This window comes from Rhamphochromis sp. 'chilingali', assembly GCF_963969265.1.
Source record: "Rhamphochromis sp. 'chilingali' genome assembly, chromosome: 2".
Taxonomy (NCBI): Eukaryota; Metazoa; Chordata; class Actinopteri; order Cichliformes; family Cichlidae; genus Rhamphochromis; species Rhamphochromis sp. 'chilingali'.
In genome coordinates, this window is record NC_137930.1 from 51588830 (window position 1) to 51614310 (window position 25481).

Genomic DNA, 25481 nt, shown 5'->3' on the forward strand with positions numbered 1-25481 from the left:
CCCCACCAGGCGTCTGTATCTGCTCAGCTCTTTGAAGCCTCTTTAATTCCAGCGTTAAGGATTAAGCCCATGAAAAAAAAGGATAAAAAGTGACAGAGTGACAGAAGGAGACATCTTAGGAGAGAACAGGCTCTTTTGAAATATGTTAAGAAATTCGTTTGCACTGACCCACAATGCAACATCTGAGGGAAATTTGTGTGACACATTTTTTTTGTCTGATCAGGGACTGGCCATAGGATTTGCATGAATAGGAAAAGCACCCTTTGAAGTTGCAGTTGTAAGTGATTCTGGAGTTTTCTGAAACCTAAATGAGTGTCCAGAGATGATTGTCCTTGAATTTGTGGTCTGAGAAAGTTTTATTGGGAGTTAAAAGAAATCAAGTAATTTTTTTTGTCACAGGATACTACTGACATAATCCACTTTTTTTCTGTGTGGTATGTCATATCAGGGTAAATTGATAGTAAAGGGGATATTATAGTTTTTAGTGAAAGACACAGAGTCATCTATCTACACCATGTCTGTAGACAATCCATTAAAAAGTGGGAATTGTACATTGTGGCAGTATACAAACAGCTGTTTAATTTCATTCTGTAGGTGTGCAGATATGCAGTAGGTGTAATTGTATGTACAGGAGTGTGCTGACAGTGTTTTTGACAGGTATGTTCTTAAGCAGAAAAAATGCACATTAAAGGTCATGTAGCTTGTTAGACTACCTGAATCTGTCTAGTCAAAACATAATAATAGTCAGATGGCACCTTTATATGATAAAATTAGTATACCAACTTACATACTACATACAATGTCACCCTAAATTTGCTCAGAGTACAGTTTTTGTTTACAGATCACAGAGCTGCTGATTTCATTCTATGGTGATTTTTTTCCTTTAATACCATTTTTTCCTTTTAGTTTTTCTCTGTGGACATTTTTGCAGTTTGCCACCTCACTTTGTCAGTGAAAGTTGTCTCTGTTTTGCTTTTGATGTCAACATTTTGAGGCTGTGAGGCTGTTTTGCAACTCGTGCAGTTTCTGTGAAGCTTCCCTGAAAACTCAAGCACAAGCGTTATTGTCCTGCCGCTTAAAGCTGACACGGGCTTGTAATTGCCGATGGATATGTCCTTTGAAATTGAAGTTGTGTTACTTTAGAGCTGAAATAATAGTTTACATAATATACCCTTTATTTTGTCCACTCTGTACTGTGCACGTAAACTCAAGATTTCTTTTCTGTTTTTTTGGTCTTTTCCTCTCAGTTAAATCTTGGCATAACACTTACCGCCCCTCCTTAATTAAAGCTGTAAAAAAAGCTGCCGCACACATTTCTGTCCTGAATAAGCAGAGAGAGGGATTTTATTGCACCATTCCCATTTTAATGGAAATATTTAAGACTATGAATTGAAAAGGGCACAATACATTTATGTAATGAAATGGGTTAAGGGGGGGTGGATAGTTTGAGGCAGTAAATTGGGGGGGGGGGCTAAGAAATCGAATTGTCTACTTAAATGAAAATGAGTGTTGCCAGTGAAATTAACGGCCATGCGCCCCCCCCCCCCCCCCCCCCCCCCCCAGGCAAATGTCCAATCAGTGGTCTTCCCACTTAGTCCAGTGAGCAAAGGCAGGTTGACATAATAAAACACAGTTTTGGCAAGTGACATTGACAAATGTGTCTGTGAACTTGACTGGCAAGATGATATGAGGAGGAGGATACTACTGAGTGTGTGCAAGACTGAAACCACATGCAAACATACACTAACATTTGCTGTGTGGGCAATGGCTGCTTCAAAGCCACCTGCAGTTCCATATTTACCACAGCCTGCGCAAACAGCAGTGAACGAAGGCTCCGCAGGCACCTGCTGTTAGCCGGTACATGAAGCTGTCTGTAGTTTACAAGGATGTTGTGTGATCATATTTCCTGAGACAAAACAGTGTACTTCCTAAACACATTGTGCGGCTGTTAGGGCGGAAAAAAAGCAAGTGTAAATGAAGTTGGATGTGATCCAAGCTTTTTAAAGAGTTGTTTATTGTGTTATGGGTTGAGATCTAGTTGTTATCCTTGTCTTTTTTACCCCTACACAAACCAGTTTTATTTTTTTCACCAGTGATGGCTTGAGATAAGTCAATTGAATTCAACCCCCTCCCCCCCGTAATATAACTGGATCAGGGAGTTGAGTCAGACACAAACACCTACGCCATGCGCTGTCATCTCGAGGCAGTTTTTAAATGGTTTTAGCCCCATAACTTAAATCTGTGACTCTAAAGTGGGATATGCTTCATGTGTTGTACACCTTAAAATCCCAGTTCATTCAAATTACTTCATGTTACTTTTGTATATACACTAGGCTATAACTTCAGGTGTATAGCCTAGTGCAACCCTATTAATGTCTCCATGTGCAGATTTTCTAAAAATACACTATATTGCCAAAAGTATTCACTCACCCATCCAAATCATTGAATTCAGGTGTTCCAATCACTTCCAGTTGAATATAATCAAGAAGCTAGGCATGTAGACTGCTTCTACAAACATTTGTGAAAGAATTTGTCACTCTCAGGAACTCAGGGAATTGCAGTGTGGTACCCTGATAGGACGTCACCTGTGCAGCAAGTCCAGTCGTGAAATTTTCTCCCTACTAAATATTCCGCAGTCGCAGTCACAGTCAGTGGGTGTTTCCTATTCCAATGTGCCAGTGCACACTGTGTGCCAGTGCACAAAGCAAGGTTCATACAGACATGGATGACGGAGTTTGATGTAGAAGAACTTGACTGGCCTGCACACAGTCCTGACCTCAAACTGACCCTCAGCCCCTCCCAGTGAAGCAGGCTTGTTGCTTAGAACCAGTGTAAAGACAACTGATTTACCTTCAGTTTTATGTATGAGTATATGTGTATGTATGTGGGGTTATATTAACTACACACAAACCCTTTGTTGATGTGTCATGTTGCTGATAGTTAATGTGCATTTAAAGTTCCATTTAACTTCATTAATAATAAAACACTTCTTCCTTTCTGTTCCTTCCAGAGATGGCAAGCTGGGTCTCCATCCTTCTCTTCCTCTTCTGGCTGTCAGTCTCTCAAGCCCAAGGGGGGAGTGGAAAAATCCCCACTGTGGAATTCATCTCTGAAAGCCTGATTAACAATGTGGTCCAGGACCCACAGACTGGTCGCATCTACCTGGGAGCAGTCAACAATATCTTCCAGCTGAGCCCGTCCCTCCAGAAGGAGGCCCGCACTGAGACGGGCCCAAAAAAAGATGCCAAAACATGTACACCTCCTGCTTCAGGCTGTCAGGACACAGTGCTCATGCCCAACAGCAACAAACTTCTGCTGGTTCACCCATCCAATGGTTCACTAATAGTATGTGGCAGTCGGTACAGAGGCATATGTTCCCTCCTCAACCTGTCTAATGTAGAACAAGAGTTGTATTACAATGACAACAAAGGAGAGAGGACTTACGTGGCTAGCATAGAGGATAATGTGAACGTGGTGAGCGTCATGTCCAACTACACAAAAAATGGCCGGACCTTCAAAGTGTTCCTTGTTGGAAAGGGCTATGGAAGCCTGGACAGTACAAAACTAATCAGCACACGAATCCTTGAGGACTACCAGGACTGGGTTGTGTTTGAGAACATCATTGAGGCATCAGCGGTACAGACGGCGCCATTTGTCCTCAAGTACTTACACGACTTCCAACATGCCTTCAAAGAGGATGGTTTTGTGTATTTCCTCTTTTCTCGGACTCTCGATGGCACAGATAACAAAAACTTGACTTTTGTGTCTCGTCTTTGTGAAAATGACCAACATTACTATTCGTACACAGAGCTCCAGTTAACCTGCGGTACAAACAACCGGTACAACAAAGTCCAAGCTGCATATGTGACTTTTCCAGGAAAAGAGCTGGCACGGGTCATGTCTCAATCTGGTAATTATGGGACGGTCACCTCATTCACAAAAGTCCTCTTCATGGTGGCTCATCCAGATGACGACGAAAGCGACTCTGCTCTCTGCATGTACCCGCTGAACTCCATCAATCAGCAGCTGATGGATATAATCAGTGCATGCTACAGTGACTCTGGGGAGATTTCTGGGGTTCCTGCTGTGGACGTACCCTACTCATCTCAAACCTACACAGCATGCACTTCAAAAATTTCTGTAAGTGCTTCTTTGTCAGCTGACTCTAATTTAAAAGAATGTTTTGAAAAACTCAGATTGGTATAATTATAATCTTTAATGCAGTTATCACTTTTTATTATAAAATCTCAACATTTAATTCGTTCCCTGGATAACTTGTAATCTGACCAAGTCTTAAAAAACAAGGCTCATACACTTCCTTTACAATGCAACAGTGTCCAATGAGAATTTGTGAAAGACACAATTCTTGTAGTCTCTGTACACCACCACAGTGGATTTTAAATCACACAATCAAGACGTGGCTAAAGTGCAGACTTTCTACTTTAATTAGGGGGCTTCAGTATTTTTTGGGGTTTTTTGTTTAGCATTTGTCTGAATCTAAGCAGAGAGTATAGCCCTGTACACTTCACATTTCATCCTTCTGTTTCTGTTTCGATCAGCAGTCACAGTAATCAGACAGTAGTGACCCAGTTTCAGTGGCAGCTATATATGCCCAATCTGATCATGAGCTGCTTCTCACCCCTCCATATTTTTCTCTACCCATCATTCTGGTTCAGGCTGTTAATCTTGGTCTAAGAAGGTTGGAAAGAAAAGCGTCTGGACTTTAAGTTGCTTGAAGACGTTTCACCTCTCATCCGAGAAGCTCCTTCAGTTCTAGGGTCAAATGGTGGAAAGTTCCAGATTTAAGCCCTGTGGGAGGATTCCCCCAAAAGGGACAATATATTCTTTTCCTAATCACACAAGCCAAGGTGTAAAAAAAGGGGTGTAGGTCCCAATCAGCCAAGGTTTCGGATAAGCTCATTGTGAAACCTAGCCCCACCCTATCATGTGATTTCTTGAGGTCAAATGGCCCAGGATGCAAGTGGCTGTGAAGGGATCTCAAAACTTGATTATAGATAGCAGACAGTTGGTGTCGTAAGCCACCGCCTCTGTTCAAAGATGGCTGTCCACAGTGGACATAGATGGCTTCTTTCACTTCTCTTTAAATCTGGGACTCTCCACCATTTGACCCTAGAACTGAAGAAGCTTCTCGGATGAGAGGTGAAACGTCTTCAAGCAACTTAAAGAAGTCCAGACACTTTTCTTTCCAAGCTCCTTAGACTACGATGACATGGATGACTGAGAACCTTCACAGACATGCTATTTATCTTCAATCAATCAATCAATCTTTATTTATAAAGCACTTTTCATACAAAAAAATGTAGCACAAAGTGCTTTACATAGTTAAAAGCAGCCCACCCCACCCTCCAACTCACTCCCCACACTCTCATTAACATAAATGATGTGAATACACACATATCCCCCCCCCCCCCCCCCCCCCCCCCCCCCCACACACACACACACACACACACACACACACACACACACACACACACGCGCACACTTAAAGAGTAAAAATTGGGCTGGGCTCGCAAGAGCCAAGTGAGGAAACACTATAACAGGGAGCTGTCTGCACCGGGAGCCGGTCACAGACCGCAGCCTCCAGGCTGGGCACACAGCAGGAGGGAGGCAAAGGAGCCCCCCTTGGTTTCACCTATCCAAAGATTTTTTTATTTCAGAACTGTAAAGGTTCTTTCAGATTTTCTTTGGCAAAGTTTAATCTGATCCTCTTGTTATTGAGTGTAACCGATAGTTTGAACCTTGTTCTATTCCCATTCATGGAGGTGTTGTGATATGTCTACCACCCCTGGGTGTTTTTGACTTAGATGTTATGAAGCCATTTTTCTTATCTATGGAAATAATTTTTCTCAGGTCTTTATGTGTTGCTGAGCTGGCCATTTCATTCCTTATTTTCTAAGAAAGTACCAGATTTTTAATTTTTTTTTATTCCTGAAGTTTTTATTATTTCTGTCCAACCATCTATTCGCTTCCGCTTATCCTTTTTCAGGGTTGTGAGGGGCGTCTGGAGCCTATCCCAGCTGTCTTAGGGTGGGAGGCAGGGTACACTGTGGACAGGTCACCAGATTCTGGTTTATTTTTTCAGCTGAATGCTAGCCTATCTCACTTGCACTGACATGTATTTGGGGATTTTTATTTACAATTAGAAAGAAAAGCTATAAAATGTAAATTCGACACTTCAAACCACCTTCAAATATTACGTCCACTTCATTTGTCATGAAGTAACAAGGGAACTGGCCTCACCTGGAACTACTTGTCAGTCGAATATCCAGTTGGTTTTAAACCTCTAAAAAAGGGGGACTGTGTATAAAAATGGCTCAAATTCTCAAAGAAGTTTTGGCAAAGATTTGGTAAAATGCCTTGAGTTAAAGCTTAAAGTTTAACTTCAATCACTTATTGATTGTTTGATTTAGAACCAGCCTTTGTGGTGTAGAAAAATAAAACCACCAAAATTACGCCTTTGTTCAAGTTATAGGCCGAACTTTAATATGGATCACTCTCCTCTCTCCATGTACTAAATACACTTGTCAAATTTGGCGGTCTATTCATGTTTTAAAATTTTCCCTTTGCTGCCTCTGACATGTCAAGACCGCTGCTACCCTGCACCACTGGTTGATATTTTAGCTGTTTCACATCTCCAGCTCCCACCATAGGGTCTGCAGCTGTAGGGTATTTACTTTAGAGAGACTGAGCTTAATACCGAGATCAGTACCTACTCAGAAATAATTGAAGTATTCCATGAACAATTTTAATATGCCAAAGACTTTTTTAGTTATGGCCCAACTTAACTGGTTATTTTACATTTTTTACTTGCATGTATTAGTAGTTTCTTGTTAAGTGATCGTTAACACGAGTTTTCCTATTGTTCTCGTCTCAGACTTCCAACTCTAAAGCAAATACTTACTTGTAATTTTTATTCATTATTTTAATTCATTATTGTAATCAAAGAAATGATCAGTCAAAACAAAGTCAATTTTAGATTGTAGATTAAAATAGTCGAGTGTTCAAAGCACATTTCCCATCTCTGTTATAAAGTTTAAGTAGGATACGAACAGTACTGCAAAGACAGTTAATGTTATTGGAGTGAAAAGCAAGCAATGTCTGATCGTCCCTTCTTGTTATCCTTTCCCTTTACAGAAGGATGCATTGGGAAACTTCAAGTGTGGTGCAGAACATTTGCTTTCGCCTCTGGCAAGCAAGCCAGCATTTGCCTTAAAGGCAGATGCAGCGTTGACCATGTCGGTCCATCTGACTGCTGTAACTGTTGCTGTGGAGAATGACCACACGATCGCCTTTTTGGGCAGCGCCAACGGAGAGGTCTTCAAGGTTGAGTTCTCTTGTGGTTTTTTTTGTTGGATATTTTTTTCCTCAGTTTAAACTTTTATCTGAGGGAAGGTGTATCAAGTGAATTTAAAACCTCAAATTTCTCTTACCTTTTGTCTTTTGTTTATTTTGTCCAGGTACACCTGAGACCAGGTGAATATGGCAACGAGCCGTACTCCTATGTTGGCAACAACATAGGAGAGAAGGTCAACAAGAACCTTTTCCTTGACCAAAGCCAGAGCCACCTCTACATTACCACAGAGAAAAGGGTGTGTGTGTATATTTAACACTTATTATACATTAAAATTCTGGCAGAGTACTTGCTGGTGCTAAGACTGAGCTCCACAATGACTGTATTCATTTAAAAGAGAAAAATTGATCCAAACCCAAAAACTATGCTGTGGTTATGCACGGAGAAAAGCCTGTATGGTGCCACTGTAGAAAGCTGCCTTGATTAAAATGAGAGATGTTGCTTTCAAAATGTCTTATAATATAAAACAAAGTGTTAATAGCTCTGCTGAGCAGCCTCAGTCTAATGTGGAGAGGAAAGCTCACTGTCTTAGAGAGCGGGCACATACAATACCATTTATATATTGAGATGGTATTTTTAGAAGGGAAGACATGGACTTCACAGATCACAACCAAAAGTAGCAACGCTAGCTGCATTAAGAATAGATAATCAGATCTATACAGAATCATGGCTTTGTTCTTACATCCACACAGCTGACCAATCACAGCACGAGTATTAGCATTTTATAAAAAATAAATAAATATATAATAATCAAAATTATTTGCTCCATTGCTTTTTTAAGTTTGCGATTTCAGAAGTTTTGCTTTCATTATATTGACTCACATCTGTTTCTGCAGAGGGGGAAGAGTTTCTAATGTTGATGCTGTTAAACATTCAGATTTTATCGGAAAAATACTGATGTCTTGAAATAAGATCTAATGGATTGGCTTTTACATGTAAAAAAGAAAACAATTTCACGCTGGTTACAGTAAACATTCAGTGCTTTGTGTTGAATAAACTAAGTAATTAAACATGGGGAGAAGACAGGAGAGACCCCACTCGCTCCCACTCTGCACACCTGCAACATACTAAGGAACATTTACAGCTACACTTTAAATACTTGTTATTTTTGTCCAGTGTCTCCCGTAAGGTGCACCTTTGATCATATTTCACGTTGTAATAATCCAGATCACCAAGGTGCCAGTGCAGACGTGCCTCGAAATGAAAGACTGCCAATCATGCGTGGGACTGAGGGACCCTTACTGTGGCTGGTGTGTTTTGGAGGGCAGGTAAGGATCTCACACACACACACACACACACACACACACACACACACACACACACACACACACACACACACACACGTACATTCTTGCATGCATTTACAAATGCATGCACACAGCAACAGACTAACACAAACACCCACACATGCAATTCCATCTGTAAAACACAGCAGGATATTTGTTCAGTGTTTTATTGCAGACACTTTTAGTACCCCTCAGTGTTTATATTCCATCTCCTGTTGTCCGTGCAGCCGTAAGGAATTAAAGCTGTTTGTCAGCCCCACACGGCGAAGGCAGGCTGTGCAATTTACTCTCATCAGTCTATATTTATCAGGGTCTGGAGGGTAGAAAAGTGCGCATGTATCATGTGTTTTACAGGGATGTGATCATGACTAGGAAAAAGAAGCAAACTCTGTCCCTCTGGAACTATCTGATATAACCGATGCTCTTACTGTGCAACATTGTGCATGCTATTTAGTATTAGAGCTGAAATCTATTTATCAGTTGATAAGTCAATTGACAGAATATGAATCATCAACTTTTCATAAAGAATTAATCAATTCAGTCATTTCTCAGGCAAACGATTCGATGATTTGAGCATTTGAATAGGATAATTCTGCAATTTTTCTTTTCCTTCAATTGCTCCAAATGATTTGAAGCAGTGCTTAGTTCGTTTGCTTCTCATTTATGAAAAAAATTCAGTCCGCGTGATTTACAGTGCAAATTTGATGTTGCATTATATCCTGTACTTCTGTTTATGTGCACAATATCAGTTCATCTCTATGTTAGTTTGTATTTCCTTCAGAGTATGTATTTTAGTCTTTGCTGCATTTAGTGCTAGATTGATTTTATCAAAAAGAAGTCACATGTTTTTATCGCTCCTGTGTATTTTGTCTGATTGCAAAGTCAGTTTTTGTCTTTAACAGTTTCATTTCTTGCATCATTTCTGTAATATACTTACATATCTATACTATTGCTAATATATATTGTAATATATCTATATCACTAAAGCACTTCTGGATGGATGCAAACTGCATTTCGTTGCCCTGTACCTGTGCATGTGCAATGACAATAAAGTTGAATTCTAATTCTAATTCTAATTCTAATCATCACATAATATGAATAGCTTCATTAAAATTATGTCCTATTAACCAAATACCTTAGATGATCACAGCTGGGAAGCTTGAACAAAGGAGTATTTTTTTAGTACTTTGCTTAAAGGTATATATATATATATATATATATATATATATATATATATATATATATATATATATATATATATATATATATATATATATATATATATATACATACATAAGTTAAAATGACCCTACTAATGTAGTTACCATTGAGGACCTTGCATGTTTTTCTTTTTGATACATAAATCTTTATTTTGTGCACAGACCCTGCTGGAAGTCACGTAGGCATTGAGTTGTTATTTACAAACTGACTTTTTGTGAAAGCATTCATGGCATGTGCAGCTCAGGCTGATGGGATTTTCTCATCCTTCGTCTGAAGGTGTACCAGGAGGTCTGAGTGCCGACGGGCAGAGGAGAAGAATGGCTGGTTGTGGAGCCCCAAGCAGCAGTGTGTCAAGATTGTATCCTTCTCTCCTTCAAACCTTTCCTGCAGAAAGACCGGCAAGGTACAGCTCTGTTTGTTCCTCACTCAAACTGTCTCTGACTTCCTTTGTTCTCTTTTATTGTCCCTCTTTTCTCTGCAGTACCTAACTCCACTTACATGCAGAGACTGAGTAATAAACTGGGAATCAAAGACCTCAAGCTCTAGGTCTTCCAGCTCTGTATTGATCCACCCAGAAAAATCCAAACTGTCTTATTATAACCTGCATGGCTGAAGATGGAGAGCCTCTTCCTATTCCCCCATTTTTTACTTCTTCTGTGTTCCTGCCCGTCTGACTCACACATGAATTCCCATCAGCAGCATGTCCCTCCTTTCTCTTTCTCAGTTTCTTTCTTTAAAAAGAGAAACAGTTTCTTTATTATAACTTTGGTTACACAGAGATACAAATTCAGTGAGATGTTACGGGCTAAGAAGCCACAGTTTCCAGTCAGTATGTTTTTGTCTGTCCAGGTGAACATCAATATTCCCTCCCTTCCTACCATTGGACACTCTGACCGTCTGCAATGCAAGATTGAGTCTTTCCAGAGTAACGGCATCATGTCAGACTCTGGTGAGGTCTCCTGTGATCTGCCCCAGCCTGGGCTTATACCGAAAACACCTGAGGGCCAAGGTATGGTCTCTTTAATTACCCTGCCATGTTTCTGTCGTCTTTAAGGTCTAATGTCTGTGCTTCTCCATGATGGTTAACGCTGCATTACTAACTGGCCAAGGTGGGAAATGGGCTGAAAAAAACATGAGGTTAAGTTAATGTCAGCTGGCAAATTCTCCATCATTTTGTTGAAGAACTTACAGTGTCCAACAAATTTGCACCAGAAAATTGCACGAAATCAACACACTAATCTAATTTAAGCTTTATTATTTCAGTTTATAGTTTTTTGTATCAGTAGTCAGCAAACATCTTGCCCAAAACAAAGTGAGTCCCATAAAAAAAGTCCTTTATAAAACAAAACATGAAACTTTTTTTAAATACAGCTCAAGTTTTGGCTTTTATACACTAATATGCAGTTCAGGCAGTTAAATAATCACTGAACTGATTCTGAGGAGATTTATCAAAATATTTAATCGCTCTGTTTTTTGTCTTTAAATGTACAAGCATACTTCACATCTTTTATATGATAAAACTTGTATTCATATAAACAGCTAGTGTATCACATTTTAACCACTGTTTTACTGTATCTTCAGACTTTGTGGCCGTGGCTATCAGGATCTTTGTGAATGAGACTGTGGAGTTGGCCACGCGGGAATTCATGTTCTACAACTGTGCTGCCACAGTGAGGAAATCTGAAAACACACCGTGAGTCAGGCTGTTAATCTTTCAGTTCTGCTCTGTCACTCAGTGAAAATACACAGTGACATGGAACACAGCATCATCTGACAACCTTGATGTAAATGTATCACCGTGCATGAGCAGATGAGAGATCAAGGCTCTGTTTGTAAATTGTGATGCATGGTGGTTTTGAATGCACCTCTTGCATTTTCGCTCCTGCTTCTATTACCAAGCCGAGGAAATTGCCTCAGTTTCCTTTTCATTAATCAAAAAAAGAAAGTCGATCCTGGCTGTTTTTTTCCCCTCATTTTTTTCTGCATTTCTTTCACACAGAGGAACGTGTGATGAACGAGCTTTGCTTATGTGAAGTTGCAGAGATCCATTTCATTGTCAGCAACATAGATTTTTGTGCCGGACGCTCTCTTATGAGTTTGCATGTTTTAGATGTTGTTTGTGTGTGCTTTTGTGTGTGCATGCTCTACCCTGATTGTGCATGTGAAAGTATTTCCTTATCCAAGTTGGTCCATATTTCTGTGTTTTCAGGTGCATGTCATGTGTAAGCAGTCAGTGGGGATGTCAGTGGAACACGCAGGACCACACCTGCAGCGATGCGGACAACAGCGTGGTTGTTTCCCACATCATCAAGCACCGTCAGGTTAGTTCTTTCTAGAGCTGTGAGTTCAGTGACAGGTCAAGGACTCTTTTCTGTCATGTATGTGTGTGATAGATGTGGAGAACGACTATAGCACAAGTTTTAAAGGACACATCTAAACTTTACATGTGATTCACCGCCTGAGTGGTCCAAACTCCTCCTGAAAAATTAATAAATACACAAATCCCACTATCAGCTGCCACCATCTTGCATGACAAACGTTGCAGGGTGGAGGATATCAGATTCCACATCAGCGGATGTTTCAGCGATATAGTTATCTGTCGCCACAGATGAGGGCGTCCGTTAAGTGGTTAGCATGTTTAAAATGTAAATTATTAAAGTATCTAATTTGTTTTCATTCTGTTTCAGAGCGCAAACTGTCCTCGGTTCGAGAATCCAGATCCTGTGCTCATCCCTGTGGGCTACAAGACTCGAATCAGCTTTGAAGGCATAAATCTGAAACATTACCAGGTAAACTGGCCCCACTCCACCCCCAACATGCATCTGAGTTCCAGGGAAAGAAACACTCTCTTTCTGTTTGTGGATATCCCTTTGACAGAAAAAAGGAAAAACACAACAGGTTCATTTTTAGGCTAAAAGAAAGGAGAATGAGCCAAACTTGTTTCAGTTTTTTCTACTCTTGCATCTGTTAGTGATCTGTAAGTGATGATACCGCACTCTTACCAACTGTTTAAATGTTGCAAATAAAAAAAAAAAGTTAACTTAAAGAGATTGAAAGGAAGCAAAAATGGCTCCTTTAGACAGTGAATGAACTTTGGGGGCCACACCAAAGTCCAATATAAGATAAATAAGGATTATTTTGTCTGTGAATCATGCAAAGCTACTCTGGTAAAGTTCGATTTTGGAATTTGAAGTAATGATAATAGTTCCCCTTTAACCCTCTCAGGCTCAAATTAAACTTTTTGTTGCTAATGCACAACCAAGTCCTGCAGTGGTACTTCTGAGTAAAAAAAAAAAACCCATAAAATATGTATGTGGGGTAATCAGGTTGTTAGTTTTTAACTGTTGCAAATCGGCAACGCCTGCCTTGAGAGGGTTAAGGCTGGAGTTTTCTGTTGGAAGAGGGCTTAAAACTTACTTTTTACCATTCAACCGTAGCGAACAGGTGTGAGGACACCCAACTTTGTGAACAGAATTACTCAAAAAATCTTGTGAATACAATAACTCAAGACGGACGTCTCCTTGGATGTTTAAACTTACCATAGGCAAATCAAGGAAGTTAAGGGGTGGCACTGGGGACTGTCAGTATTTTTGTTTTTGTCATGATTATGCAGAGTATCTTTCCACATGAATAACATTACAAATCCCAATTCTTTTACTATCAGACAGCAATATAAGCTGTAACAGTTCACTTAGTTGTCACAACATACATCTTGATCATTTTCTTTGAATGTGTGAGTTCTGATGGACTTTATTGGTGCAGGTTCCCGGGGATCCATTCATGTTTCATCAATCAAGGTTTTGACAGCTGATCTTTTACAGCTGTGAAAATCTACATTTTTAAGCCCTGTGTGAAGGTTTTGTAATCACACAGCTTTCTGGGCTGTTTCCCTTTTGGTTGTTGTGTGTATATGTTCAGTGTTGCTGATTTGATTTTACACACTTGAGTAGGATCAGAGAAACTGCAATTGTTTCCATGCTCTATACAAAGAAGAGCATCAGAGAACAGTACTGTAAAAGTATGATCAGCATGAATACACATCAGCATTTTTGTGTTTGTTTGTGTGGTTCTGCAGGGTCATCATTTCACCATTGGCAGTGAGCTGATGACAAAGGAAGAAGATGTCTCGTTTGAGGGGGGACCATTCTACACATTCAGTGGCTTCAATGTGAGCATGACCCCTCGTTTGACATTTGTCTTGATGCAACACACTCAACACAGGTCTTTGCACTGTGACTGGTTTGTGGTCCTAGTATTCAAAGTACAACCTAGAAATACACTGAAAGAGTGAATGTATATATTCTGCAGCAAAAAAACTGTGTGAAGACTTTCTGTTTGTGAACAGCTGTATTTATGTTCCACATTTATAAAAGAAGTCAACCTTTAGCCTTTTTTCACATTCCCTTTGATATTCTCTAGCTCCCTCTAATGGACATGCTCCCCTCGCTGGAGAGTTAAACACCATCTCCACATTGTGAACTTTGTGATTGGGAAGCTCAAACAGTGCTTAGCCTCCAGCTATGTTCTTTTCTAACATTGATTTCTGTAGCTGAAAATCTGCCAGACTGGGTATATATTCTTTTTTCTTTCTTATTTTCCCTTGGCGTGGGGGAGCAGCAGCCCACACTGTTTGCAGAGAAGAGCTTAAGTGCCATTAATCACAGGATTCTGTATTAATAATTCATTTTCTTCCAATTTCTTAGTTTTTCTATGATAAGTCACCGGAGACCAATGTTCTGTTCTACGTGAAGGACAAGGAGTCTGGCGAGAAGATGGACAGCACGGTGAACGGTGTGTCTTCACATATTAATGAGGAGATTTCATTTTAATGCCCTGTGTGTACACGGCAAGTCCCACTGTGGGGCTTCAGCTGGATTTAAGGAAGCTACCTTTAATCTGCACTTGAAAATTACAAAACATTACTGCACAATCTAACAGCTTTGTACATGAAGGATTCAGATAAATGTATGTTACTGCAGGAGTCACTTGAAATTAGATTGTCCATCAATTTTTCATTGAGGATGCAAGAATATGCTCTTTGAATGTACAATAACATAATATTGTTTTTGTTTCCTCACTATTATCTCTACAGTCACACTGTACAACTGTGCCGTTGAGAGGAACGACTGTAGTCTTTGTAAGAACGCCGACCCAAAGTACAAGTGTGTGTGGTGCAGCAAGAAGCTGGCGTGTGTGTATGAGAAGCTCTGCGATCCTCTCCCCAGCAACACCGAGTGTCCCAACCCTGAGATCACCAATGTGAGTCGTCACAGTGCTGTCATGACTTCATGTTTACCTTTGAAATGGAAACTGTACCTTCTTTAAAATCTTGTGATTGGATGTAAAAACACATTGACTGTGGTGATTGGACTGAGGTCTTCACTGGCCGTGTATTTTTCTTCCACAGAGGAGTTGGGAGTGTGTTTCTCCTTGAGAGTGTGCGGCGCTGTTCCTTAGCACATGTCGATCGGATCAATTCTTTGTTTGTTCACCTAATTGTTCGTGCCTCTTTGTCATTGATAAAAATCCATCAGTAATTGTGTTTATATCATTCTGACAGAGGCTATCACCTAACCGGCTGCAGCCTGACAGACAGAGATACTGCAGATAAATCACCATGACTTTGTATGTTGTTGAGATTCAACTTAACAACTATACAAAGGATTCCAGTGAGATTTTCTGAAGACGTTGAGAGTCTGCAGTGTTGACCTTTATGGTTTTATTATTCATAGACACTTGTGCCCATGTTCAGGTTAAACATATGATAAGGGACACAGTGCAGTAAACATCATACCTGTTATACATTAGCATGCTAGCTTTGTCATTGTGAGCATGTTAATGTTACAGTGCAGTGTGAAGCACCATTATCTCTTTAAGTACAGCCTTGCAGGAATGCTGCACACTGTGTGTGTCTCGCATTAGTGTATTTTATTTGAAGTTGAATTCACATTTTTTAAATTAAAAAATTACAGGAAAAATATTCAAATTTCATATTTTACTATAAAATGTTCAATTTATCTCGTCACAAAAATGTTTGTTTTTGTTTTGTATTTACCAGAACATCTGCTTTTATATTTTAGTCAAATTTTCTGACCTACAAATACAATATGGGTCATGTTCAAATACATGCAGACATGCATACAGATGTGACTCATACAGTATTGATGTAATTCTCCACTTGGCCTTGAATGTTAAATACTTAAGTCAGCTCAATAGTGGTTAAACAGACTGTGTAAATCTCTTGTATGTTCTTATTGCACAAATAATCTGGTTAAATCCATTTCCAATCCCTTCTTCCTATAAACACCCTCCTATTGCATCTCCACATCCAGATCAGCCCTCTTTTCGGCCCCGTGCTGGGAGGCATCTCCATCACCATCAGCGGTTCCAACCTCGGCATCGATCAGGGAGACATTAAAAGCATCACGGTGGCTGGGAAGCCCTGCATTCATGAGCCAGAAAAATACTCCGTCTCCAAAAGGTAAAGTTGCCCACATGTAGTTGTGCACTATGCACAGGAAATGTAACCCAACCAATGTTGTATACTTAACTGTGTTAGGAATACTTTCCTTTTGCTCAGGATAACCTGACTACAGGTTTTAATTAGCTCATTCTACAACTGTATTGATCTGAGTCCCCAGACACAGTTTGATTTAGAGACAGTCACAGTTTCCAGAGGGAAATGTCAGTAGTAGAAGTATTCACTTTTTTTCCTTTTCTTTTCACAAATGTGCAAGACAACAATGTAAAAAAGTCACGTTACAGATTGATTTTTCAGTAAACTTTTTATAACCGTTCAAGCCAGGGTCAGTCTAAATAAAGAGTGGGCCAATCAGCCTTTTAATGATGTTTTGGTTTTTAAGCATATCATTTGAATATATTTAAGTTATTTTCTGGATAGGAACATAAGGCGCAGATTAAAGTTGACAGAAACTGAAATTAAAGCTATAATATTTGCATGTAAAATATAGTGAGGTATAACAGCAGAATATTGAAACACTTTAGTAAAATACAAGTACATGGAAATTTTACTTAAGTTCTGCACTTAAATAAATGTACTGAACTTATTTGCTTTCTGCTGCTACTACACCACTGAATGGCACTCAAGCACTTGCACATGGCTGCTGATTGAGAGGGTCTTCTTTTTTTTTGCCCTAATGTTGCACACATCCTTTGAGATACATGTGTTCATCAAAGCACTGTACAGGCAGTGCAGAATTATTAGGCAAGTTGTATTTTTGAGGAATAATGTTATTATTGAACAACAACCATGTTCTCAATGAACCTAAAAAACTCATTAATATCAAAGCTGAATGTTTTTGGAAGTAGTTTTTAGTTTGTTTTTAGTTTTAGCTATTTTAGGGGGATATCTGTGTGTGCAGGTGACTATTACTGTGCATAATTATTAGGCAACTTAACAAAAAACAAATATATACCCATGTCAATTATTTATTTTTACCAGTGAAACCAATATAACATCTCCACATTCACAAATATACATTTCTGACATTCAAAAACAAAACAAAAACAAATCAGCGACCAATATAGCCACCTTTCTTTGCAAGGACACTCAAAAGCCTGCCATCCATGGATTCTGTCAGTGTTTTGATCTGTTCACCATCAACATTACGTGCAGCAGCAACCACAGCCTCCCAGACACTGTTCAGAGAGGTGTACTGTTTTCCCTCCTTGTAAATCTCACATTTGATGATGGACCACAGGTTCTCAATGCGGTTCAGATCAGGTGAACAAGGTGGCCATGTCATTAGTTTTTCTTCTTTTATACCCTTTCTTGCCAGCCACGCTGTGGAGTACTTGGACGCGTGTGATGGAGCATTGTCCTGCATGAAAATCATGTTTTGCTTGAAGGATGCAGACTTCTTCCTGTACCACTGCTTGAAGAAGGTGTCTTCCAGGAACTGGCAGTAGGACTGGGAGTTGAGCTTGACTCCATCCTCAACCCGAAAAGGCCCCACAAGCTCATCTTTGATGATACCAGCCCAAACCAGTACTCCACCTCCACCTTGCTGGCGTCTGAGTCGGACTGGAGCTCTCTGCCCTTTACCAATCCAGCCACGGGCCCATCCATCTGGCCCATCAAGACTCACTCTCATTACATCAGTCCATAAAACCTTAGAAAAATCAGTCTTGAGATATTTCTTGGCCCAGTCTTGACGTTTCAGCTTGTGTGTCTTGTTCAGTGGTGGTCGTCTTTCAGCCTTTCTTACCTTGGCCATGTCTCTGAGTATTGCACACCTTGTGCTTTTGGGCACTCCAGTGATGTTGCAGCTCTGAAATATGGCCAAACTGGTGGCAAGTGGCATCTTGGCAGCTGCACGCTTGACTTTTCTCAGTTCATGGGCAGTTATTTTGCGCCTTGGTTTTTCCACACACTTCTTGCGACCCTGTTGACTATTTTGAATGAAACGCTTGATTGTTCGATGATCACGCTTCAGAAGCTTTGCAATTTTGTGACTGCTGCATCCCTCTGCAAGATATCTCACTATTTTTGACTTTTCTGAGCCCGTCAAGTCCTTCTTTTGACCCATTTTGCCAAAGGAAAGGACGTTGCCTAATAATTATGCACACCTGATATAGGGTGTTGATGTCATTAGACCACACCCCTTCTCATTACAGAGATGCACATCACCTAATATGCTTAATTGGTAGTAGGCTTTCGAGCCTATACAGCTTGGAGTAAGACAACATGCATGAAGAGGATGATGTGGACAAAATACTCATTTGCCTAATAATTCTGCACTCCCTGTAAGTACTGTATATGTCAGTGATTTGATAGTGTCACACACAACTTCTTCTGGTGGTCTATTCATGCTTCAGGCACTACCTCATCCTTCTACCTCAGGTGTTAAATGGACTGAGCGCTGTGAAAAACATTGAATGAACTTTAGGTCAAGTCAAGCAAACTGTACTTCAATAACAGCTGTGTTTAAAAAGTGCTCACTTCATACAAATGGTCTATAAAAGAGAAAACGGCCACATCATTGCCCCACAGCCGCTGGCCAGAACTGTTGACACCTGGCAGGATGGAGCCACATTTATGACAAAATCTTGCCCCACCATCTGCATGATGAGACATAAAATAGGATTTATGAGACCAGATGGAAGTGTTTCTCCCTTAAATCATCCACTCTTGGTGCTAAATGCCTCTGTGCTCCTGCTGTTAGTTGTCCTGCTGTTTGTGCAGCAGGTTGTTCCTCATTTGCCTAAAATCTGGGCAGAGTTTGCATTGTGTTATTTCACTCTTTCACATCTTAGTTGGAGCTGCTGGTTGTTTGGTCATGACCTTCCTGTTGGAGGCGTGCTATGAATGATGACCATTTCATCAGCTCTGCATTTTCCCTCAGAACTGTTTATCACATGGTTTCTGTTAAACTCCAGACATTGACATTCATAAAAGAAAATCCCTACAGGGACAGAAGCAGAGAAACTGTCTGAAGAAATCACGCTACACTCATAGCTGCTTAGTCAAACAAATAATTAAACAGTTGAACCTGAATGTGAACAAACAAAAACAACTGACTGCAGTTTTTTAACTGTTGCCTTATCTACTAAACTAAAACAAGAGTTTTAGTTGTTAACTATGTCAGTGATGGTCTAAAGATTACAAAATCAGACTTCTCCAGTGTTTCCAGTTTGTTCTCTTAAATGGCAAATCCAGGTTCAATAGTTGTGTAGGGTGGACACCCTGTCTAAATGATGAGACCTAAAAGGCACATACAGCTGACTGTCATCTGCATAGACATGATAAGAAATGTCAGTAAAAGATTGGACGATGCCAAAGAAAGGAAATAATATAATATGAACCCTGTGGACCTGGACTGAACCCTGTGGAACCCCACACATGAACCTGCTCATCCTAATAGAGAAAATCCTGTCTGATAAGAAGGAGGAAAACCAACACAGCACCAGAAATATAACCCAAAACCTAGAACCTATTAAGTAAAATGTTATGGTCAATGGTATCAAAGGTTACACTTAGATGAAGTAAAATGATTACAGAACAAACCCCTGCAGCAGAATCCACTGAAAGACCTTTATGGATAAAAATAGGGGTCCAGGGGTGTGCTGCTTTTGAAAGCCAGACTGAAAAGGGTCAAAAATCTGTCATTTGCATAGTAAAGATTTGAACTGGCTTTCTAAAATCATTTTAATCATTCAAAATTACCAATAGAGCTGGCATCAAAATTGGACTTATTCTGTAAAGAAGTTACAACAGCATGTTTAAAGTAGGATTACCTCAATGAGCTATTAATGAAGCAATGATGGACCAATGCTTGTGAGAGTCCCAGACAGGACAGAAGGAGGAACTAACTGTATGGTCACCATGAGCATGATGAGGTTTCATCTTGCCTTTTACTGCAGTCAAGTCATGTAGTCAAGAAGTAAATGATTCAGGACACCGAGCACCATTGTTACAGGCGGAGGAACCCGAGGAGCTTTTGAAGTTCAGGACCATCATCTTATTTACAAAATGACTGAAAAAACAATCACAATCAGAAAGTAACAGAACATGCAAAGGTGCTGTTGACGGTTTCAAATAATACCCTTGGATTATTCTATTACAGTTTATTATTAAAATAAGAGGATCTAGCTTTTTTATTGCCTTATTATAAAAGTGAAGAAATTCTCTGAAATATTTACCATGGACCACCCAACCCATGGACTTCCACAGCTACTCTGCTTTTTAAAAGGAATGTCCAAGGCCACAAGTTCAGAGTTATTACCAGTTTTGTAAGGAGTGACCTGACTGAGAATGGCAAGGTAGTGTTCATTAATGGTGGCAGCAAGGAGCTCAACATTATTATCAGAAGAATTAGAAAAATTTAAAAAAGAAGAAAACTTGAAAATAACAGAATCATCAATGAAGCTCCTGCGCTTAACACAAACTTTGAAATAACAAGTACAAGTTACAAGAAAACAAATGAATTTATTAGGGGTGCAACGATACACAAAATTCACGGTTCGGTTCGGTTCGATACTTTGGTGTCACGGTTCGATATTTTTTCGATACAAAAAAATGTTCATGCCTTTTTAATTTGTCATTTATTAAAATTATAAATATATATTTTAACTCAAAAGTACAGTTTTTAAATTTAATGTTGCTGAAACAAAAGTAATTTAAAAAATAAATATATCTCAGGGCTCTCAAAATTTCAAAATCCCTGGTAGCCCTTCGGGCAGGGACTCTTCAGTTTTTGGTAGCCCAAAATAAATGTAAGTGGCCCGAATAAAAAAGAGAGCAATTTTTTGATTGATGTTTTGTTTCCTGTTTTGTTTCCTTTACAATATTATACATTAAAGTATAATATTGTAAAGGAAACAAAACATTAATCAAAAAATTGTTGAAAAACAAATTACAACATTGTATAAAAATTACAATCATCAACTCAAATACTTGGTTCTAATTGAACAGAAATTTCTATGAACTTGTAAGAACTGTGTAGGACATGAATCAGTCTGTGTCAGATCCTGAATTTGAAATTTCCACTGAAGTCACGGGTAAGAGGCATGTGGAACCAAGATCGAGGCCATTTGCTTTTTGAAGTTTGCAAAGACTGCTAAATTTTGCCAGTGGTAGTTCACTCTTTGCAACATAGTACGCTGTTCTAAACAGATTTTTCAGGTTTATTTTTAGTATGTTATTTGCAATTGGTGTTTGTTCTGGGAAAGATATTGCAGACTGAGCAATAATGCATTTCTTGCATTTCTAATGGGGGCCTTTCTTAAAATGACTGGTCCCAGTAACAAAGGCGCTTGTCGACTCAGAAATCGAGAGAAAACCAACAACACACCCGGCAGAACATTATGTTATTTACACGGGTGCACATAAGTGGTCCGCATGTGCGCATTCGCTGTCAAAATAAAAGACGCGCACCAGATAAGAAGTTGCAACGCGCGTTTGCGTCCATATAAAAAGCACTGTTTTTGTCCGCTAGAGTGGGATTTTCACGGCACATTCCGCACCACATCTCTGTGCTTTCATCATTTGTTTGAAACCAGCTCACCTCCTGCAACCACTTTTCCGAGAATACGCGCTTCTTTTGTGGTTCGGACTCCTTCTGACATTTCTTTGGAGTTAGAGGAACACTAAAGTAATTGCTTAAAGGAGCTTCTTCGACATCTTTAAGAGTTTTAAACAAATGTCTGTCCTCCTCCAGAAAATCTTATGTATGCAAGCACGCGTTGCAACTTCATATCTTGTGCGCGTTTTTTTTGTTTTTTTTGTTTTTTTGACAGCGAATGCGCACCTGCGGACCACTTATGTGCAGCCCCGGTTATATAGCTCGTCATATTGCAGCCACAGAAATTCTTTTGTCCAAGAAACCATAAAGCTGCACTTTCTTTTTGCCTTATAGTCTGATTTGTCATAACTTTTCCGTTTTGTGGTAAGCTTTTCTTTGGCTGTCACTTCTTCACCCTGACCTGTCTTATTTGGCTCAGCAGAACTAAAATATATATCCTGCTGCTTTTACACACATAACGGTCTGCAATTCTCTACGTGATCAACCTCTCACATGTTTAAGCTTGCTGCGGGAGATTTCACTTGTCATGTTTGCATAGTAAGCTAACGATTGATAAGATGATGTCAGAGGAATTGGTGCGCAAATTATTGTCACTCACCAATCAGTGCTGTCGCTCTCTATACACAGTTCGCACGATTGCAAAGTGAAAGCAAAAAAACAAGCGCAAATTCAAACGCGATTTCAATATGTCACATATTGACAGTGGCTCACCGATGCCAATGACATAATTACCCAGCTACATTTCCGAAAGAATGCAAAAGCATTGACATATATTTTTCCTTCCTACAATAGCCCGATGGGCAGGGCAGAGATAGATTTTGGTAGCCCGACTGGAAAAATCGCTAGCCCCGGGACCTCGGGCTAGCGATTTTGCAAGCCCTGTATCTGATTGAGGAATCACTCATCTTTGGAAAAGAGAGTTTATTACAGAGAAATGGCTCTTTCCAAAATAAAAGCTATACTATACGCTTCTTCTGGGCTATATTCTCAGCAGCATATTGTAGCGGGTCAGGGCTGTTCGGGGTTCTGTTTGTACAGTTATGTTTTGTTTATGTTGCCATAGTGACGGGTGACGCCCTCTCGCTGCGACGGTGTGTCCTTCCGGGGTCAGAGGGCGCCCTGTGTGTTGTTGTTGTTGTTGTTGTTGTGCGGTTGCCGCGCTGAGCAGTTAGCTAGCGGCAGTGTTCTTCTGCAGATGTCAATAAAAGGCTGTGCTCCCTGGCTAGCAAGACCAAACGACACCTCCGTCTCCTCGTTGTCTGAGCTCGCCACATTGGTGTCAGAAGTGGGATGATAGTGGCACCCCATGTTCTGACCCGAGTGACTTTTCCCCCGCCGGTCGTGACCGGCCGGTGCGCCAAAAGAAGGCACCTGGACATTTGCAAAGTGAAAGCAAAAAACAAGCGCAAATTCAAACGCGATTTTAATATGTCACATATTGACAGTGGCTCACCGATGCCAGTGACATAATTACCCAGCTACATTTCCGAAAGAATGCAAAAGCATTGACATATATTTTTCCTTCCTACAATAGCCCGACGGGCAGGGCAGAGATAGATTTTGGTAGCCCGACTGGAAAAATCGCTAGCCCCGGGACGTCGGGCTAGCGATTTTGCAAGACCTGTGTTACAGGCATGGCCCTTTAAGGATGAAGCCTGATGGGAAATGTATTCGGGATGTGTGTAGCGGGACTGCCTGGTGTGTGTGTGAAGAGAGAGAGCGGAGAAGGGGGAAAGTAACGGTTAGCTACAGAAGAGACGAAAAGAAAATAAATAAAAGGAATATAATAACTCCCTCGACAGCCAGAGTTGTGTCGGCGATGCTCGCTGTGAGTAAACTGTTTCAGCCCATTGTACGCGGTGTTCGTGCCTTAGAGAAGAAATAAAGTTCGGTGAAGCAGTTTCCTACGCCTCCTTCGATCTTTTTGCTAGCGGAGTTGACCTGTATAGTAAGCTGTTGCCGGCTACGAGTCAGTTACGGAACCTTCAAGTAACTGCCAGAGGTTTCCTTACTACGGTTCGGGGCCGCGGATCTGGCGCGGTAACACCTGTATCTGATTGAGGAAACACTCATCTTTGGAAAAGAGAGTTTATTACAGAGAAATGGCTCTTTCCAAAATAAAAGCTATACTATACGCTTCTTCTGGGCTATATTCTCAGCAGCATATTGTAGCGGGTCAGGGCTGTTCGGGGTTCTGTTTGTACAGTTATGTTTTGTTTATGCTGCCATAGTGACGGGTGACGCCCTCTCGCTGCGACGGTGTGTCCTTCCGGGGTCAGAGGGCGCCCTGTGTGTTGTTGTTGTTGTTGTTGTTGTTGTTGTTGTTGCTGTGCGGTTGCCGCGCTGAGCAGTTACTTAGCGGCAGTGTTCTTCTGCAGATGTCAATAAACGGCTGTGCTCCCTGGCTAGCTCACGGGAAGCAAGACCAAACGACACTTCCGTCTCCTCGTTGTCTGAGCTCGCCACATTGGTGTCAGAAGTGGGATGATGGTGGCACCCCATGTTCTGACCCGAGTGACTTTTCCCCCGCCGGGGCCCGTTCTTCGTACCTCGCTAAGTAAGTTAGCTGGATTTGATTGTTGACGATTTCGCGTGATCTTGGATCGTTCGGTTCCCCGAAGCTCATCCGGGACTTGCTGTCATAGCAACAGAGCCGTAAGCGTAAACCTGCTCGGGAGCAGGTTTACTTTATGTAAACAGGATTAGATCGCGGCCATGCAGGTATGTCCGCTTCATTTATACGAAAGCAACAGCGATATTCCACCACTGTTTCACCATAAATAAATAACATCAATGTAACCAAAGATAATGCAGCACTTGATCCTTTTATTGATTTCACACAGATACATACAGGTCATTTCCTAAAAAAGGGAAATGTACTATTAACATTCTATTACATGTATGGATTATTACAGATGTAAGTCATATTTCAGAGTAGTAATAGTAAATTACTTCGTGTAAGCAAGATGAGAGACCACGGCTATAAAAGCGAAGGTGGATTTGGGAAGTCTGTCGCAGCCGTGTCCTGTCCGTTTACGCGAGCAACCCATTGCGGAAGGTGCAAGATTGATAAGGAGAGTCCTCAGAATTCAGCGTATATTGCGGGACAGACAGGATCCTTTAGCTCAGCGCGACAGTGTGCTCATAGAGAGATATCGATTTTCCCGTGAGGATATTATTTACTTAACCAACTTGTTGACGAGGGGGTGCAGGACCACCACCTGTCTTTTTTTGCTCTGCCCTTTTCTTGGTTGCTGTTATGAACAAACAAACAGATTATTTCAGGGTTTCTTTGCAAGAGACTAAAAGCAATATAAGTGATAAATATTACCATTCTGTAGGATATTCTCATATTTCACTTTTACTTGTTCCCATGTTCTAGTGGGTCCTGTTGTGGCTCTAATGTGAAAGGGGATATAATATAACATGATATAATATAATGTAATATAATATTGGATAATATAGTGTGATATGATAAATCTACCCTACCGCCTACTGGTGTTGGCCAGAGGGGCCGATGGCGCGATATGGCAGCCTGGCTTCTGTCAGTCTGCCCCA

At 40.5% G+C, this 25481-nt stretch overlaps 1 protein-coding gene across 3 annotated transcripts in view; it reads left to right on the top strand.

Annotated features, from left to right (window-relative positions):
• The window catches only part of LOC308384705 (plexin-B2-like), a 147725-nt gene that overhangs the window by 83715 nt on the left and 38529 nt on the right, over positions 1-25481 (top strand). For all 3 annotated transcript variants that reach the window (XM_080863290.1, XM_080863289.1, XM_080863291.1), the window contains 13 exons: positions 3011-4140; positions 7156-7344; positions 7479-7610; positions 8540-8640; positions 10156-10282; positions 10729-10888; positions 11461-11572; positions 12089-12200; positions 12567-12668; positions 13955-14047; positions 14583-14670; positions 14972-15138; positions 16212-16360. In XM_080863290.1, coding sequence (XP_080719416.1) covers positions 3013-4140; positions 7156-7344; positions 7479-7610; positions 8540-8640; positions 10156-10282; positions 10729-10888; positions 11461-11572; positions 12089-12200; positions 12567-12668; positions 13955-14047; positions 14583-14670; positions 14972-15138; positions 16212-16360 — 2660 coding nt within the window. In that variant the 5' untranslated portion in view covers positions 3011-3012. The remainder of the gene's footprint in view (positions 1-3010; positions 4141-7155; positions 7345-7478; positions 7611-8539; positions 8641-10155; positions 10283-10728; positions 10889-11460; positions 11573-12088; positions 12201-12566; positions 12669-13954; positions 14048-14582; positions 14671-14971; positions 15139-16211; positions 16361-25481) is intronic.